The sequence below is a fragment of the Ambystoma mexicanum genome, chromosome 6p, assembly GCF_040938575.1.
Source record: "Ambystoma mexicanum isolate Mex_15411 chromosome 6p, UKY_AmexF1_1, whole genome shotgun sequence".
NCBI lineage: Eukaryota > Metazoa > Chordata > Amphibia > Caudata > Ambystomatidae > Ambystoma > Ambystoma mexicanum.
Window position 1 is genome coordinate 318,116,098 of NC_090935.1, and position 19,905 is coordinate 318,136,002.

At 44.3% G+C, this 19,905-nt stretch overlaps 1 protein-coding gene across 6 annotated transcripts in view; it reads right to left on the minus strand.

Moving 5' to 3' along the window:
• Positions 1–19,905, minus strand: part of PDZD2 (PDZ domain containing 2) — a 1,567,362-nt gene that overhangs the window by 180,570 nt on the left and 1,366,887 nt on the right. For all 6 annotated transcript variants that reach the window (XM_069627074.1, XM_069627075.1, XM_069627073.1 and 3 more), the window contains 3 exons: positions 12,928–13,099; positions 4,992–5,800; positions 2,029–2,173 (listed from right to left, as the gene is read on the minus strand). In XM_069627074.1, the coding sequence (XP_069483175.1) occupies positions 2,029–2,173; positions 4,992–5,800; positions 12,928–13,099 (1,126 nt within the window). The remainder of the gene's footprint in view (positions 1–2,028; positions 2,174–4,991; positions 5,801–12,927; positions 13,100–19,905) is intronic.

Here is a 19,905-nt window from a genome sequence, read left to right on the forward strand (position 1 = left end):
GCGCCACCATACAGTTGGTGCACTGCTATTACCACACATCACCATTTTCTATTTGGTGAGCACCACCCGGGGGAAATGTTCATTTGCTTAACAGTCACAAATGCCTCCTCTGTCTCTTTACTCCTCTCCTCCCTAGCCAGTACTTCTATAAGTGAATCATTTTGGACTGAGGGGCAGAATGGCGCCATCGGGCCAGGTTCTGGGTGGAGTGGTCGGCAAGTGAGTGGTTATGTCGTTATTGTGGTCTCCCGTGCCTGTTTTTCATACTGAAGAGGACTTTGGTACGCTTGCATTTAAAGAATACCAACTCTGTGATAGGGCTCTGACGTACAATGTTAACATGAAATCCACTTTTCATTGATATGTTTTTAAAGATCCAAGACGTGACAGAAATGAAGCCATACGCTTGCCCCTAACCCCACCACTCCCACATCACTCATGCACAGTGCTGCTTCACTGCCGCCCCCCTGAATGAGGAAGACCACCCCCTTTTTGGCAGTAAATTCCTCAAACATGCCCCAACTCCAAGTCAAAATTATGTAGAGTTTGAGGCCGCACGTGCGGTCACATTTGGGCAGACTGCATGTGACATGTCCACTCGTCCCAAACGCTCTGAAGGGACTTGACACCTTATATGGGTGCATTACTTCAGCAGCCTTGTACTTTCTCTACTGCAAGCCCGAATGTGAGGTAGCGCGTCAGCGGAGACGCTGGCGGATCTATGAACACGAATCAGCAAAGGCTTCTGGCTTTACACTTCTGCTCTATCGCATCTTACGTCTCTTCGGAGGCTAGGAATCTTTACCCCACTATATGGTGAGAACTTACAGTCGAGGTGCATTGGTTCATTTTGCGCCTGGAACGAGTCTGCCTGCCACCTGGGGCCTGACAGAGCTCGGAAATGGGATAGAAGTATAGAAAATGATTTGCTCAAACAGCCGCCTTTCTGGAAAGAATTCCACTCATGCAGAACCGAGAGACGCCCGAGTTTGTTGAACAAGACCTAGTTTCACATAAAAGCCATAGAAAATGGATGACTATTGACACATATGGGCCGTTTCACAGAGTGTATGTCTAAGCGGCAGTTGCCGTCAATGGTAACACTTGGTAAACAACCAAAGTATCCAAGGTGCTCATTGTGGAGGTTGTCATTGAGGGCCATTTGAAGGTGGGTGGGATTCTTTTTGGAGGAGGGTTTTTCAATGAGGGAGTGCCACAGGGAAGTCATCTTTAACTACTATGGGGCATAGGCTGCTCAGTGGGCGAGTAGGGACAAGGGGTGGACATGGGTCATGAGGGGCATTGTTTGAACCGGAAGTGGGGGGCATAGATAGGCGTTGACAGCTTACACCACTATTATAAGAAACTGGTCATGTTAAAGGTGTATTCAAATAACTAGCTCACAGATGAGAATCACAGACTTGAAGGAAATAGACTGTTTTTGTAGCATCGTGCTACCAAAGATTTGACACTATCACAGTGTAGAAACACTAAATACAATTTTAAATCAATGGTTAATGTGTGCACTTAGGCCATGGACCAAAAAGTCAGGGGTTTCCTATGACATGCATGGGCCACTTTCTGCCTACAACAGGGTTCTTCAGCCTTTGCCTCTCCAGATAGCTTGGGCTGCAACTCCCACCAGCCCAACCAATCATACACAGTGACGACAGATCATGGGTGTCATAGTCCAAAACATCTGGAGCGCCACAGGCTGCAGACCCCTGCCCGAGATTACGGTTTATGGTCTTTCCATCAAATTTTTTGCAATGAAAAAATGTGCATCAAATGCATTTTTTGGGGGGTACTCCCCTCCAACCTCCAGTTTTTAACCCTTTAAAACTCACCCTCAAAAGATTTAACCCCTTTACCCATCAAAAGTATGCATTTGATGCATATTTTTTCGTTGCAAAACCCTTGATGCAAAAAAATCAGATGGAAAAGAATTTGATGCAAAGACGTGATAACGAGATTACTACACCAATGTAAAGGGACCCTTAAAAAATGCAAAAAAGGAAGAGACCTTACCTGATAAAGATTTCTGCACTTCCAGCGATACAGACGTCGGTAGGTTCCGTACAAAGTGACAGGTTTCCTCGTATGTCATACCGCTGATCAGGACACCGTTGATGGAGAGAATCTCATCCCCGGCCGTCAACTTTCCCATAGATGCCTACCAAAGTCACAGCCATATAACCGGTTAAATTACACCTATAAACTCTCGCTATCTGGAGCAAACAGCATGACGTTGAACACAACTTTAAACATGATAGTACATATAATCACACTGTAAACCAGTCTCTTTGCAGTTTATCCCATGAAAAAAGTTGTTAAAATTACTTGACTGTATTAAGCAAGTATAGCTGGTAAATATTGTTTCAAAGGACAAGGTCTAAAATTTCAGATCCCAAAAAACCCTCGAAAAACCTATTACAGTGATGTTTCTTTCTTGGTCCCTCAGCCACATACGCACACCCGCTTTCCACAACCTCCATGGCATAGAGAGCACGCCAAACTAGTACTATATGCCTACCTCCCCATGCAGGCCACACATAGCCCCACCACCTGCTACTCAGTATGTGTTACTAGTGCCTAGTAACTCCATAGCATACACCCCACTTGCTTGCCTAATTTACACTGCGTGCTGAAAGCCCTTTGCGTTACGCCCCCATCTTGGCAACAGTCTATTGGGGATCTACACCGCTGCCTCCCCTGGCTGTTTTCATCAGAAACCCTTTATTGCACAAAGTTTTCTTACTGTACGGTTCATCCGTAAATCTGAATGGGGCGTAACTCAAATTCCTGATGTGCTGCAGGCTCAATGCCTGGCCGAGCCACTCACCTTCCTGCTTGTTCAGATACACATTATTCTGATAACCCTTTTTGAATATTCCCTTTTCTTGCATGCCACAGGCACGCACTGTGTGCCACTCATGTCAATGACCGCTTTTGCTGTAAATAACACCTTGCTGTTTGAAATGCCCATGCTGTCAATAGAGCTAAAATGTTCTGGAATGTTATGGATTGAATCACTGAATAATGGTTCTAATCCACTGCATTTAAATAAGCAGCATGATTAACTAGAACTTAAATGCTCATCTTGTGGTTTCAATCTTCACATTCACCCTGCTCATTCCAACTCCCCCAGATGTCATTATCCTTCTCGATCTCTCCTTTGCCTTTGACACAGTCAACCATTCCATCCTCATACAAAGGCTCCACAATACCCTTGGTATCTCGGAACGGGCACAGGACTGGCTGACATCCTTCCATGCTGACCACTCTTCCGAAGTCATCCTGGGCACTTTCTTCTCTCCTACTTCCCTCTCCACCTGTGGTGTCCCCAAGGGTTCTATCCTCTGCCCCAGGCTCTTTAACATCTACCTTGCTCTGCTTGCATGCCTCATCTCCTCCTTCTCTTCCAACTTCCAGTGTTACGCAGACGACACACAGCTCTTTTTCATACTCCCTGCTGACCCTCTTGCATTCTCCATCGTCCCCGACTGCCTATCTGCCATCCAGTCTTGGTGCACGGCCAATGATCTCTGCCTAAATGTCTATAAAACGGAGATCCTTCCCATCGGGACCCCTGCTCCCTACTTCTTCTGTTCACTCTGGTCATCCTCCTTGGGCTCTCCCCCTGTGCCCTCTTCTGAAGCCAGAAACCTTGGAGTCATCTTCGACTCCTCTCGCTCCCTCCTCCCTCACACTCAGGACATTGCCAAGAAGTCTTACTTTTAGCTCTTCCTTCTCAATGGAATTCTCCCTTCTCACTTTCCCCCAGAGGCTCAACGTGACCCAAGCCCTGGTTCTCTCTAGGCTTGACTATTGTAATAGCCTCCTCCTAAATATACCATCTTCCACTCTGCGACCCCTCCAGGTAAACCAGAATAGGGCAGCAAGACTTATCATTGGCCTTAAGCCCAGGGACCATATCTCTCCTGCACTAAAAAGTCTTCACTGGCTCCCAGTTGCTGCACAGATTTAATCCCTCTGCATCATCCACAAAGCAGTCTCGTCCCGGGGACCACACTATCTTCAAATTTATCTTACTAAATACTCCCTCTCTAGACCACTATGCTCCTCTGGCTCTAACTGTGTGTAAAGCATTTTGCTAAACAGAGGGCAGGTGGTTGTTCGCTTTCCTCAGCTGGCTCCCTTCTATGGAATAGCCTCCCCTCTGCACCTTGAGCAGGATCTTCTTAAATGTCAGAAGCTCCTTAATACTCTCCTCTTTACCTCCTCCTTCCCTTCTTCTCTCTCCTGCTAATCCCAGAGTTGCTGCAATTGGTGTCCTGGGCTCTTATACACCCTCAGGGCCCGGACGTCCCGCACCCAATCGGCCCAGCTACTGTCTATCTGCACTTGCACTTACACCCCTCACGGCTGCAGGCTGTGTAGCACTCACCATTCCTAGTACTTCATCTGTGGCTCACCCGTAAGCTCAGACTCCACAGCACTAACCCCTGCCTTCTCCCTTGCTGCACTTGCACGTTCTGAATGCTCACAAGACATAATAGGTTTGTCCTGTTTTCCTCTTCCCCCAATGCGCTCATATATTGTGTTCGTAATATACTTTAATGTGTTTCCCACCCATGCTCCCTCCCTTCCCCTGTGGGCGCTTTGAAACAGTATTTTCTTATTGTATAAGCGCCTAACAAACAAACAATTAAAAAAAAATATATTCTTCCTTAGCAGCACTCAGTCCCAATAACTGTGCTTATTTACTAGTGTTCTAGAATGCAGATCTATCACAGAGGATTTGAAAGAAATGTAACCAAACAGTTCATTCAGGGTCAAGCCAATCATCCTTACCACTTTATGAGTCACTTGAATCATGTTTTATATATGTCAAACTGCATGGAATCATAGCAACTGGCCTGCACCCATGTTGTTTAGATGATCTCGAATCACATTCTCAAGTCATTACTATTTCCCTTCCTACAAGGTAACACAAATGAAAACAATCAATGTTTATGTTTATAAGTTACCCTTTCTGCTGCTCCACCAAGGCGTAATCCAGTTACCAGAACTTTTAAGGGTGATGCCTTGATTTCCAAATCCAGACCAAATGATTCCTGCTCACTGCGCGTCACATTAAAAACTTCAAGATTGCTATGACCATCCCATCCTTCAGCTTTCTTGCTTTGTGGCAGCGTCCGTACGGCGTGCTTGATGGAGGAGCACTGATCCTCACTCTTTTGCTTCGAGAGACTGGGACATTCAACGCTCATCATGCTCTTGACTCTCGTGACAGCCTTGTGCTCCAATTTTGGAGAGCGCTTTACTTCCATCTGCCCCTCCTTGAAACCAAGGCTACTGGGATGAGGCTCAGGAGTACTTGAGTATTCAAAGGTTTTAATAGGGAAAAAAGGGGAGTCAACCATCTGCTCCATACTGCTATCCTCAGAGTCGAGCGAGCTGCCAAACAGAGGAGTTGCAATGTCACTGCTGGCATTCCTGGTTATGTCACTCGCTTGGCTGTCCTGTTCATGCGCGACAGACGAAGGAGTCCTGGCAATGTTCGGATCTTCATCTGAATTGTTCGTCACAGTTTCTTTAAGTCCCCTTTGAAGGAGGAGCCTATCCTCTTCCTTCACATAGTCTTCCTCGTCGCTAGAGTCCTCCTCGTAACTAAGTATCCTCCTCTGGCGTAGAAGCGGACTGCGTATAGACTGAGGACTTCCATTGAGGCTAGACTGACGAGCAGCTGCTATGTGCTTGTTAATGGGACCAGGGCTCTTCCTGTTGCCGAGGGGAGAAAATGTATCTGCTTTTCCTGTTTCAGCATCTTTCGGCACTGGAAAAGAAAGCAGTCAGAGTTAGCCCAATGTTGACAACTTTCAATAGCAGCATTTGACAGTCTTGGATCAGACAAACTCTTTGAATGACAAACAAGGAATTATTGCCATTTTCTTTATTTTTTTTTTAAAGATCTAACAGGGTTTCGACAGCTCTTTTTTTTAATAAGACCTTTGAATACTGCCTGTCTAATTTCAGGATGAAAGGTACCAACACACAAAGGAAGGTGCTAATACATCTAACATTACAGAATGCAAGAATGTTCAATATGTGTTTTCCAGAAACCGCAGTTTAAATTGACGCATCCTCAAATCACGTTCTGTTTGGAACACCTTGCTATGCCATTCTACATATGCTCATCTTTCTAATGCCCTTTTATTATTAGTATTTTCCTCAAGTCGAGTGGTTTCAAACTGGGCAAAGAAAAGGCGCAACCTAAAGCACCACCGGTATGAGAAGTATCTAACCTTTGACCTTACAATAAAAGAAGGCGTTAGTATGTTCAACCTGTAACAATTTCTAACCAGATTATCAAACATTTGCACATGTGCTAAAAATGGACCAAATGAAATTAGCACCAATTTTGCTGTTTTTGTAATAGAGCCGTGAGCAAACAGGTTTTAACCCAATCCATATTCTGCAAAGATTTTTGGAATTGAGTAGGAGGGGTTTTCAAATTATTTTTTTGGCAGCGATATATGTTATAGAGCTTTCTCCAAATTTAGCTTGGAGCCTATTACATAACATTTTGGTAACTGAGAACACAAACTGATAGAGCAATATTATTTTTGTGTCCCCTATTGCATAAAAATAAATAGATGAACTATCTTCGCTATGTGATAGGAGGTACTATCAGGAACAATCAGTTTATTTTATGTCCCGCAGCAAACAGTAGAAAACAAAAAACAAAAAAATCACACCTGCTTAATTTTTGCCCCATTGGAAATATCTTATATGGAGTACGGGAAAAACTGTTATCTACATTCATTATTACGCAAACAGGAAAACCTATGCTAAATTTGTTCGGTCAAGTTTTAATGGAGGTGCAAATGTTAGATGATCTGGCAACAAAAGCAGACAAAATGAGGAAGAAGATTGAGATCTCCGAGTTTTCTTCTGCAGATTTGATGTTATGGAATGCGCTGCGCTCTTACTCCTCTCGGTGAAAGATGAGGCAAATAAACTGGCCACTGGGAGAATTCATCACGGTCGTGCTCATGTCTTTACTGCATCTCTTTCTTTTAAAGGATAAACTAACACTGACGTTGAAGAGTTTTTCTCAATACTGAGGCCCAATCGGTTGACCAGTACATCACTTGATAAGTAGTGAGGTTAATGGAACCATTTGGGGATCCTTCCCTTTCATATCGTATCAACTAACTTCTAGAAATGAATGTAGATTTCAATATTTGGGGAAGCCTGATTTAACTATTACTAATCGCAAATCATTTTTCTAAAACAAAGTCATAGCATATTGGAAACAAAAATGAAATTTGCTGAAAATTAGAGAGGGATTGAGTGTAGAAGCCTATTTCTGTAGCCTTCACATCCATTTGCTCAATTCCACAAAGACAAGAGTCTTTAAACTGTAGGGGGAGGCATGGTATCACAAGTATGACACAGAAACAATTGATACAATTTGTGAAACCTTTATTGAAAATGTTGGTGTCCAAGAAACTCCTAACCTGCCCTATAACTAATATGGGAGTAGTCTCGACCATTAAAAGATAAACAAAACAGTCCTAGTGGACTTCGTCAAATCAAAATGGCCTATAGTAACAAAAGCCTAATGCCTGCCTTATCTCTTGAACAAAAAGTGTAAATGTATGCAAAAAAAAAAAAAAAATCAGTGTTCAAAAGAATAAAGGTATTTGAACAAGCTCTCTGCCTCATGTTAACCACACAGAGTAAGGTTGTCTCCGTAGGCAGGATGACACACTCTGGCTCGGTTTCTAACACTTTAAGCAGTTTCAAACCATGGATTGAGGCACGCCTGGCCTTCCACGTTAAAGTCTCTTTCTTGACTTTCAAAATGTATTTCAACGTAAAGTTCACAAAGGGCCGGGCTCCGACCTCTCACCTCACAGTGCAACACAAATCTGCCAGGGTTCCCGTACTCAAGCTTATTGTAGTTCGGGTCTTCCTCAATCAGGCTCGGACCCCTTTCGGATATGGGTCTTCCTCAATCAGGCTCGGACCCCTTTCGGATATCGAAGACTTCGAATGTGTGTGGTTCTTTTACCAGACTACCGCAGGACCACTTTGACTCAAGGTTCACATTGACTTTCACTTAATTTGCTTAGGCTGTCTAATTTGCTTTATAACTTCAAACAATGTACCTTCCACAGAGACTTTTGAATGGGCTACTTCCTTTCGCCACACCACTCTGTTACTTAGTATCGCTGATCTTCCAGCTGCTTTTTACATCAAAGTTCATTCACAGGTCTGCCTTTCTTTGCATTTCATCCACACGCGTGCAGCCTTCCCTTGTGATATAATATTGCTACTTTATTCAATTTAACAGACACTGGTCACTGGCTGTGTGCGCTTCTTTCTTGTTTTGCTACTTTCAATTTACAAGTCAACGTTAGTACCATAGGCTTGGCCTCGCCTCCCCAACTCTGCCGTTCACCCGGGAGGATCGCTGGTGTCCTTGGAACACAATGTAATCTTCGCTTGTGGGATCTGGCCTTCTCTACAGGTCTTTTGCGGTCTGTCACAGGCAACAACCTCCAGTAGGGAACCCTTGGGGTTTTCAGCCCGCTGTTCTCGTACCTTGGTCCACTTCTCTGCTCCAGTAGGTGTGCCCTTGTCCCAGAGTTCTGCCCGTACTCGTGTTCCGCGTTGCTCAGAATGTGTCTTTAGGTGTTGCCTTTTATTCGTGAGAGGAGAGCTAACTGGTATCAGGTGTATGTACTTAGTGTGCCTGACCCGATTAACGGGACATGTCCAGTACAATGTGAGAGAGTTAGCCTGGTTACTTTCAGTCACCTTCTTTCTCGGCTCAGTGTTTGTGTGAAAGGAGGGGGTGGGGGGTTTGGGACTTCAGAAAAATCCTATAAAATAGGATGGGTAGAAGAACAAAACAGGGGGGAATAATGTGTCTCAACATTGGCTGCCTTACTCCCACTCCCCAAAGACCCCTCATCAAGGTGATCCTCCTGCACTGGTCCACCCCCCAGGAACTGGATCCAAAAACGATGGTCGTGTCCTGGCCACCTGGATGACAAGTCACCGAGGACTAGCTCACAAAACACACCATCCACTGGGGCGCTCAGGGCAATTTATAAAATACAGGGTTGTAGCAGTAGACAGATAACTTTCCTGATTTTGTTACTCCACGCTGCACATTCTCCTGCCACTCGCTTAAGAGTGTCCGTTGATGATATGGTACATTAAGCAGTTCACAGGGGGCGATCTAGCTCCGCTTTCCCGACAATGTCCCTGCAATGTGTGCTTGCATTTGCAAGTTGGACAAGACTATAACCAGAAAACATCCACACATTTTCAATTGTTATAGTGGTTTTTCATGTTTATTCTTTATTCATGTGTGTATTCAGTGGTTCCATCAAGTCTCTACTGGGAATAGGTGAGACTACCAGTGATTTCTGTGAAAGGTTCTTCACGATTGGGACCTTTAACTTAAATCTATCTCCCTCCCACAACATAATTTTGTGATGTAGCTTGTATGGCATGTATTTGTCACTCCATCTATTGGTGTAATATATTCTGTGTATGTAATCAAGGTGGTAGACCTTGTATGATTATGTGAAACAAGTTTGACTAGGATAATTCAGAGTTATTTTGAAAAACCGTATTGAAATATTAATTCGATGCACACTCCTTTCATTTCTAAGTAGCTCCATCACTACAATGGTGTTCGTAGACCTCAAAACATATCAGCAGCTGTTATGGTGCCATTGAGGGGGGTGTCCATCAACAGTCAAGATTTAAAGGGACACATATACTAGGAACCACACTGTTTCCTGCAGCACTACTTCCCATTACACACATCCCTGGATCGCCAAAGCAGCCACTTCTCAGACAAGTGATCTTACACCATCTTGGTGCAAACCTTCGAGCTGGAGAGCAAAGCGATGTATAAACCGCAAACATTAGGGGTTGTGGAAATAAACTGCCTTTCATAAGCCCAACGTCTGTTATGTGTTACCGGAATTGTCAGAGAGGCTAACCTCTGACTGTAGGCTAGGATGTTGAGTAGAGGGCAAGAGAGGAAACAAGACCAACACATTTTATTCACCATATTTGACAGGTAGAAGTAAATAAATAGGTGCCTAAATGGCTGGATAATTTTCTTAAGACACTGCTCATTCCCCACCCTTTCAGACCAAAAGGTTAGACATGCATCTAACAAATATCTATCTGCGTGACAAGTTGAAACTGTATCGACATTCAGCCGGTAGACAACAAGCCGAGCGCAAATTAATGGAGGTACATATCTGCATGCAAGGAAAAGGAGTGAATAGTAACTTCGGAGCACTTCTACAAATTGCATAACACAAATGGACCCGTAAACCAATAGCAAGACGATAGGTTCGGGAATGAGTTACACTTTGGCTTTGAAGACATCTTACGTCTGTCTTGAGTTGGGGATCCATCTCTCACACATCTACGAATCTGTCCTGGAGCTTCTTGCATTTGAGTAAGGAATCAGTGCCTGGAGTCTGCAACCTGTTCTTCTTGTGACGTCAACAGCGTTACTCTGACTTTGCACTTTTCCCCTCCCCCACACAGTTGCCTTACACTTTTACTCTGTGGACAATTCTATGACTCCGAGGACAGAATCAAATGCTTCACGTTCTTTATTCACAGTTTCCCAAACTGGTAGACTGAAATCTAGCAAATGGAAAGCTATCAATGGGTGAACCTCAGTGATATGGCACCCATGTGACAAGAGAACATATAAGAGACCAGAAACATAGAACCCACTACAGAATCCTGCAGGGAACCCGCCTCAAACCTACCATCTCTTACTCAAATGATCAACATGTGATCATTCGAATAATATGTGAGCTAAACATACTCCCTCGAGGAGAGGAATCCACAAAGTATTCTACACACTTCGATTAAAATCCAAAGAAGCACTGTTAGGGTAACATTAAGCATTTCTAATTAACAGACCTCAAATGTAAATGTGTAATCCCCAAACTTGTGACATTGGTGATCAGATCTGAAATGCTCCCAGAGATTGGGGACCGGATTGCATAGCTATAGGCTTCAAAGTATATTGTACAATCCCCAAAGGAGCACCAAGCAAGGCTATATTGTGCAATATGGCTCACTACTTGACAGCTATAAAGAAGAATTACCATATAGTTTGGTTCCCTTCCATACTGCAATAAATTACATAGGAGAAATGTTTCGGTATGAATGTACTTTAATGTATAGAGGTTTCATAGCGCGGACCCAGGGCCTCACTAATCACATTCAGAAGTTTGTCTGTTTAAATTAGTTTATCTTGTTGTATTGTTGTTGACTAGAAATAGAGAGCAGGTATGTACTACTGTAAACCTGTATTGCTTTGCGTCATCTTGCTTCCAAGGCGAGCGCGTTGCCCCTGAGCTATCCTCCCGAGACAGATAAACTCATTTAAACGAACAAACCTCTGAATAGCAAGGTTAGGTAGAAGTGTTGTTGTTAAACAACACATGACGTCCTCTGTTACAATGCACAGACATCTGAGGCATGTTTCAGGGTGGCCTGTTACTCAATTGCCCCCGACGCATTATTTCTTTTGCAGTGGGAGTTGGACATTTGAGACACCTTCACTATGATTGAAATCTACAGAACCCAAAGAACACCACGCGCACAGCACGAGGTATGAAATTACCCACAGGAGAAATCTAGCTAGATACACATGAAGCCTTACGCCAATATGTATTCCTCTATATTATTGTTAAGCACCTCTCCCCATCAAGGAAGCATCAAAGCAAGCCAACAAGCAATAGGGTTAACACACAGCATGCCAATGAAGTCTCCTTAGACCCTGGAAGAATTGGCTCCATCTCTAAATGTAATGATGCATCTCAGTAGGGGTTACATGCATGTAATGATGCATCTCAGTAGGGGTTGCATGCATGTAATGATGCATCTCAGTAGGGGTTACATGCACGTAATGATGCATCTCAGTAGTGGTTGCATGCATGTAATGATGCATCTCAGTAGGGGTTGCATGCATGTAATGATGCATCTCAGTAGGGGTTACATGCATCTAATGATGCATCTCAGTAGGGGTTACATGCACGTAATGATGCATCTCAGTAGGGGTTACATGCACGTAATGATGCATCTCAGTAGGGGTTACATGCACGTAATGATGCATCTCAGTAGGGGTTACATGCACGTAATGATCATCTCAGTAGGGGTTACATGCACGTAATGATGCATCTCAGTAGGGGTTACATGCATGTAATGATGCATCTCAGTAGGGGTTACATGCATGTAATGATGCATCTCAGTAGGGGTTGCATGCATGTAATGATGCATCTCAGTAGGGGTTGCATGCATGTAATGATCATCTCAGCAGGGGTTACATGCATGTAATGATGCATCTCAGTAGTGGTTGCATGCATGTAATGATGCATCTCAGTAGGGGTTGCATGCATGTAATGATGCATCTCAGTAGGGGTTACATGCATGTAATGATGCATCTAAGTAGGGTTTAACATGTATCTAATGATGCATCTCAGTAGGGGTTACATGCATGTAATGATGCATCTCAGTAGGGGTTACATGCACGTAATGATGCATCTCAGTAGGGGTTGCATGCACGTAATGATGCATCTCAGTAGGGGTTGCATGGACGTAATGATGCATCTCAGTAGGGGTTACATGCACGTAATGATGCATCTCAGTAGGGGTTACATGCACGTAATGATGCATCTCAGTAGGGGTTACATGCACGTAATGATGCATCTCAGTAGGGGTTACATGCACGTAATGATGCATCTCAGTAGGGGTTACATGCACGTAATGATCATCTCAGTAGGGGTTACATGCATGTAATGATGCATCTCAGTAGGGGTTACATGCACGTAATGATGCATCTCAGTAGGGGTTACATGCATGTAATGATGCATCTCAGTAGGGGTTACATGCACGTACTTGTACCACGGGCAGGCACTGTCCCATCTTCTATGGAGCTCTTCCCACTTTTCTGGCATCGGGGCTCCTCATCACTGGATCCAGTCACCACTGTGTCGGAAAACGACAGCTGACTTGGAACATCTTGAGTGAAGTATTGTGAAAGTTCGGATTCAGAAGTCAGAGACTCTTGCTGAAGAAGAAATGCAGGACAGGTTAGTGTGGTGGGGTTTCTCCAAAGTATACACCAGATCACTGTTCCAAACCCTGAATGCGGAAAGGCCAGTCTAGTGAACGACACAACTCGGTTACATTGCTTACGGCACAATGTTAGAAATCCTGACCATTAGAAAGGTGCTCCTAACACAGTGCTACTTGGATCTTCTTACAAAACGATGCATCAAATAGGAGTAAACATGCAAAAGTTAACAGAAAGAAAGCAAAAATCGAGTTATTCTAGAGTTCACGCTATAATTGCTCAATCTCCACTTTGCGTGGTTTTTTCTGTTTTGCACAGCGAGTGCAGTTTGTATGCTCATTATTATCTAGACAGCATTATAGTAGTCACAAACAGGAGCAAATGCATATTGTGACTGACCATGATTCCTTGAAAGGCTGACAGAAGCGAAAAATATGTTTAAAGAGGTAATCCCTCTATAGTGTAACTTTATATACTTCACCCTGGAAACCTCGAAGCCCAGGAGACACCACACGCCACGGTGACAATGTGCAAGACGACAACCTTTGCTTGATTCAAAGGTGAAACCATTTCTTTTAGTCAATACGTTGTGTACATTTACAAGGGAATGTATAGTTTGTACCGAAGGCCATTAAGATAACTAGAAATAGAGAGCAGGTGAGTACTACTGTAAACCTGAACTGCAAGAGGAAAGGGAATACGTCTTTTCATTTAAGGTTGAACATCAAAATGTACTCCACCTGGTAGTGACTATCTCACCCGCTTCCTTCGATTACTATAGGCATAGCTCTCCACTTTTCCTAATGCAGCGGGACAAAACATGATAGTTTTTGTCCACACCGGGTCGAGAGGGGTGTCTGTAGCATGGGGTAACCAACCTACCAGAGCTAAAGAGCCAGTGCTGCTAGATTCCTGGAGGAGCTATATAGGGGAAAATGAAGAGACTCCATCCCTTGAGGGGTCTGCCCACTCGCTTAGCAGGAGTTATGTAAATGCTTAAAGAGTCTGCCCCCCCTTTTATCTAAATAATCTATCAATGATTATATACAGGTGGAAAAGAGAGCAACGTCCAACCTTCTGTTTTTCCTATGGGAACTGCCAATCAGCAGTATTGTTATTGGAACTCATGGAATTTGAAAGCGTGGACAGGAGTCCCTCAGTGGTGGGCCTATCTGTGTATCCTCTGCTCAACGTATGCATGGACTGAACAGACAGAGTCTCTGATAGACCCGGAAAGTAATGAAATGTGCACGCATCACTGGTGCATACCCGCAGGTTGGAGAGTCAAAGGTGGGAAAGCAGAGAGGGGCATGGGGGTTCAGGCAGCAGCGAGGGATCCACACTGCTCCAGGTGATCAAGAGTAGAGGACCCAAGGACCCAGAATGGAGCTATTGCAAATGCAGAACTTGCGCCATGTTCCAAAATGGCCACAACCTAATTTATAATCTCAGGGCAACAGAGGATTTATGGGCAATGTCCCAGTGCCACGCTTAATTCTCATTAAAGTTCCTTATAGAATTCTGGCATAATGTAGCACTCACCCCCGGTATTGAGTAGTGTACCTGGCCAGTAAAGGCACGCCAGCCAGAGCATAGGCAGAACCAAGCAAAGTGGGGTCTTTGCGAGGGTTCAGGGCCATTATCGGCTAGCGACACACCCCTGACAATGGGGTGATAGCTATTCATGCCTTGGATTTATTCCAGGGTGTGAATAGTTCTATTTTATTTTTTAATGGCGATGGGCTCTGTGCATATTATGCAAGTCCAATCTCCAGTAAAAACATTTTTTTCAAAAGATGGTCACCTCCATAGTACATAGATTAGGGGCCAATCCCTTTTTTATTTCTATGGCGGTCGAGGACCGGATGGAGTACCGCAACCAGAGCAGAACGCTTTGGTCCAGCAGATAAGTGGGTAGGAAGGGGGATGGAGGCGAAGGGTGCTATATCATGAAGCTGCCTTTTTCAAAGAAATTTGTAGAAACAGAGCAAGTAAAGATGGAGATGGGTACATGAACCTGTGCTTCTATATCCTGCACTGAATGAGAACATTGAACCATAAAATAATGGATCATTCCTTATTTTCCAGTAGAATCCGGTCCTAATTATCTGTGCAGACTTGCGCATGCAGTGTGCCAGCAGCAGACCTCAAGGTGAACAGCTTAATTAGCTGCTGGTAGAAGAACATCAAGGGCAGTATTGCAGAAATCTTGCACTGGTGCAAGTGCAATTGGCACTAGGAAAAGAAACGTCGTATTTTTAAGCACTTTTGTGTCATGGCAAACATATAGGACTAGGACAAAGATTAACTGGTATACAAGTGCATCAAAAGAGGATTTTGCAGTAAGGTAATTTTTCGCGTATTGCAAATTGCACTTGCACCAATCAAAGGTTTCAGTAATACCGTCCCAGGATTTTAAATCAAGTTTTCTGGTTCGAGCAAACTGCCTGATCCTGGCCCTATCACAATTTACTTAGCTTTGCCTAGTGGTGTAATGGTGGTCACCGCACCCCACACAGTGTAGGGGGCCTGCTACCACATGTTAATTTCTTTTTTTAGTCACTCTGCCTTCATAAAGAAATTATTTTTGTTACAGTGAGGGCCGCCGGAGCAAAACTCTCCTTTCAAAAGGCACAGTGGTGCAGAACCGTGTCAATTTCTTGGGGCATGAGATAACTCCTCAGGGTCTCTGACCCCAGGAAAAGAAAGTAGAAGCCCTCCAGAAAATAAAAGACCCCGCAACTCTGCAGGAACTAAGGAGCCTCCTTGGACTGACTAATTACAGCAGAAAGTTCATTGAGGACTACACAGATATCACAAGACCCCTGATCCATCTGTTGAAGGGGGTGTTAAGTGGGAGTGGGTCCCAGAACAAGCCGAGGCAGTAAGACAACTCAAAAGAAGCCTCTCACAAGTGCCTTGCCTAGCTTACCCTGTAAAAAACAAGGAGTTCTTCTTGGAGACAGGGTTCTCAAATACATGCTTGACTGCCGCATTATATCAAAAGCATGACATGGTCAATAAAGTAGTCTCCTATGCGAGTAAGATTTTATCCTTGGTGGAGGAGAAATTCAACGATTGTGAGAAGGCACTCCTGGCAACGGTGTGGGCATTGAAGAATTACCACCTGTTTATCCAGGGCGAACACACCATAGTGGAGACTCCACACCAACCTTTGCAATATCTTCAAAGTGACAGAATCTGGGCCGGAAATGTGAGTAATTCCCGAATTACTTCCTGGATTCTGTCAATGCAAGGCTTTCCTGTGGAGGTCAGATATGGCCAAAACTAGAAGAGTCCCCTCGCGCAAGGTCTGGCTGACTTGCATGATTGTGCCAGAGAAAACTGTCTCGAGGACGAAAGTCTTAAAATCAAGGACAACATGGAGGCATGCCTTAATTCCCCACACAAAGTCTATGAAGAAGACCAGTGTGAGGGAATGCCCACTGTCTATGTGGATGGGTGCTCCTACCACGTTGACAATAATGTGGAAAAGGAAGTTGTGGCCAGCGTAGGGAATGCATGGGTGAATGATGCCCCAGAACCCTCAGCTGGGTACAAAATCGATCCCCGAAGTAGTCAAGTGGCAGAGTTGATGGCTGTGCATCAAACCATCCTCACTGCTGTCCAACACCAACTCTGCGAACTGGTCATAATCACAGACTTAGATTATGTACGGAACGGGTTTGTGGAGCACCTGGTTAACTGGAAAACCAGAGGCATGCTATGTGCTAATAACAAACCATTGAAACATGGGAAATTAATACAAAATAGTGATGATATGGTCACCTCGAATGGGATGACCATCTACTCGAAAAAGATCAAGGTCGTTCTAAAGTAGAGGGACCAGTCAAAACTGGAAATTATCTAGCTGATCAGCTGGTCTAAACCGGAGCCATCCAAGTGGATCTACTTGAGATTGAGTCCCTGTTGGGGGAAGTCCAGGTCACTGCTATCACTAGATCCCAGACAAATGCTCACAATGAACTCTCAACTGCACAATGGAGTAAGGAGACCCCAGATGCTGATTTGATTACGGCTCAAAAAGGGGATCCAATACTTGGTAAGTTTTATCAACACATTGAGGACCCTGAGTACTTTCCCCTGGCGGATACTGATTACATTGGGAAAGAGGACCTCAGAGTTTTGATGAAATGTCCAAATATTTTCCGAATCCAAGATGGTTTGTTGGTGAGGAGATCCATAGCTGGCCATGACCAGTGGGTGGTCCCTACCTCATTCCGAAGCCTGGTGCTAAGTCACGGCCATGATCTGGCCACAGCCGGTCATCGGGGGTTTCATACGACACTAGAAATCTTGCGAGAGGTTGCATACTGGCCACACATGGGGCAGGACCTCGACCAATACTTGATGGGGTGTCTTTTGTATGCACAATTTCAGCCAACATCACTCACACACCGTGCACCCCTCCAAAAAAGGGGGATGACACTGCCTTGGTCAGATTTACAAGTCGATTATATCAGGCCTGTGATTCGCTCCTCTAGGGGCGAAGAAACTTTCACCACACTAATAAAGGACACCAACCTCGCATGATCTCCAAGCGACCCCGTGGCCCCAGGACATCTACAAAGAAATGTTAAACCAGAGCAATGCTGCAGCGCACTTCCGGCACCTAATGAACCTATCCTTGAACGCAGGAATAGCACCAAAGTCCTTCAAATCAGCATACATCAAACCACTGATAAAAAAGGAAACGGAAATTGCAGAAGATCCCAGCAATTACAAACTCATATCCAACCTACCCTACCCGGCGAACATACTGGAGAGCCATGTATACAAAACCCTATTTAACTACATAGAAACTAATGGAATACTCGACCACTTGCAAGTTGGCTTCAGACAGATGAGAAGAATGAAATCGGCACTCCTATGCATATGGGACGACCTAAAAATAAATGCAGACAACACCACCTTATTTGCCCTCAGATTATGGGGCATCTCAGCTGCATTCCACACAATCGCCACACAACACTAATAAAAAGAGTGTTGGAATGTGGTATAACTGGCACCGCCTTGAGATGGCTAAAATACTTATGGCCATATTGAACCGAAGGAACCTACCTAACACCGGTCACCTCAAACACCAAAAATATTTCCTGTGTAGAGCCACAATGCTCCAGCCTCTCACCGCTACTTTTCAATGTCTACATATCCCCCCTTGATAAAAATCATTCAAACCCACAGACTGACCTACTATAACTACGCTGATGACAAACAACTGATCGTGATGACAGCCAGGCCTGAAGAACCAAATAAAACCTCAACAATTGTCTGTCAGACATACACAGCTGGATGACCATGAACAACCTCAAACTGAACCTGGCTAAAATGGAAATAATGATCTCACCCCCGGAGGGCAAAAGAACCAATATGCAACTGGACTGGCCACCAGACATAAGAAGCCAACCGGAGACTTCAAAGGTGATAAACAACCTAGGAATTCACATGACCAATGGACTATCTCTGGAACCACAAGTCAACGCTATCATGAAGAAGTGCTTCTACCTCCTGAGACTTATTGGGGGGGATGCTCTTGTACCTCTCCTTTCCTCATAGAACCTTTACAATCAGATCTCTGATATTGTCAAGAATCGACTATGCAAACAGCCTCTACCTCGGAATGCCAGAAAGGCTCATCAAAAAGCTTCAATGCACCCAGAACACTGTAGCAAGGATACTCCTGAGATTAGAAAGAAGAGACCACATCACACTAGCCCTAAGAAGCCTACATTGGCTAACTGTAAAAAATGCATTAAAGGCCCTCTGCATTGCCCACAAATCTCTATATAATTGCGAACCTATGGCATGCAATGCCAAAGGAAATTAGAACCACGGAAGACCACCTCACCTTCAGGAAATCACTAAAAACATGATTATTCAACTGCCAATGACCAACGCAAATGGAAAAATGTGCACACCAATGAAGACCGAAAGAAACACCCCTCCTGTCCCTGCTTCCCCCTCCTGGCCATGTGTCACATTTAGATAGATAGATCTGCAAATAATAGAAATGCATCGCTCTAGACTGAACTGCAAAAGAAACAGGCCACATGTTAGGTAGACAGGGACTTGAAAGGTATCACTGGGTTGCAAATGGACGAGCAACAAGGTCACACTTGGAGGAATTTTGTGAATAGCCAACGTACTAACAACTGCACCCAGCTTCTGCTCCTCCTACATAACCAACACACACAATACACGCTGTGGGCTAGCCAAATACGCAAACACACACCAACCTCAACTAACATTTGCATAAAATAACAGACACTGGACCTACCATATGATAGGTACAAACCACTGCATACAATTAAAAACACTTATCAAACTACACATAACAACACACCAAAATACACATAGCAATGTAACTTACCATGCATACACCACAATTCAATGACACTGGCCACCCCCTGCGTCTACAAGCCAGTGTGCACAATTACACAACTAGCCAAACCATGCATGATACACACACCAAACATACACAATATATAGCTGAGGCACTTAGTCTTACACTTACTGATACAACAAACCAGGTCTCAACCATCTAACAGGCAGGACAGCACACACAGATGCCAGTTTCTCCTGGTTCGGAAGCTATCCTATCATTCTAACCTTAATAACTTCCCCTCGCCCTCTTTTCTTGCAGAGCAACATGAGCGCCTGGAGACCGCACCTGCGGTGGTAGCAGCGCGTGGTACAAAACAACATAACATATCATAGCATAACAAACTACCTCACCATAACGACCTTCACAATGGAATCTGACATTGGAAAGTACAGTA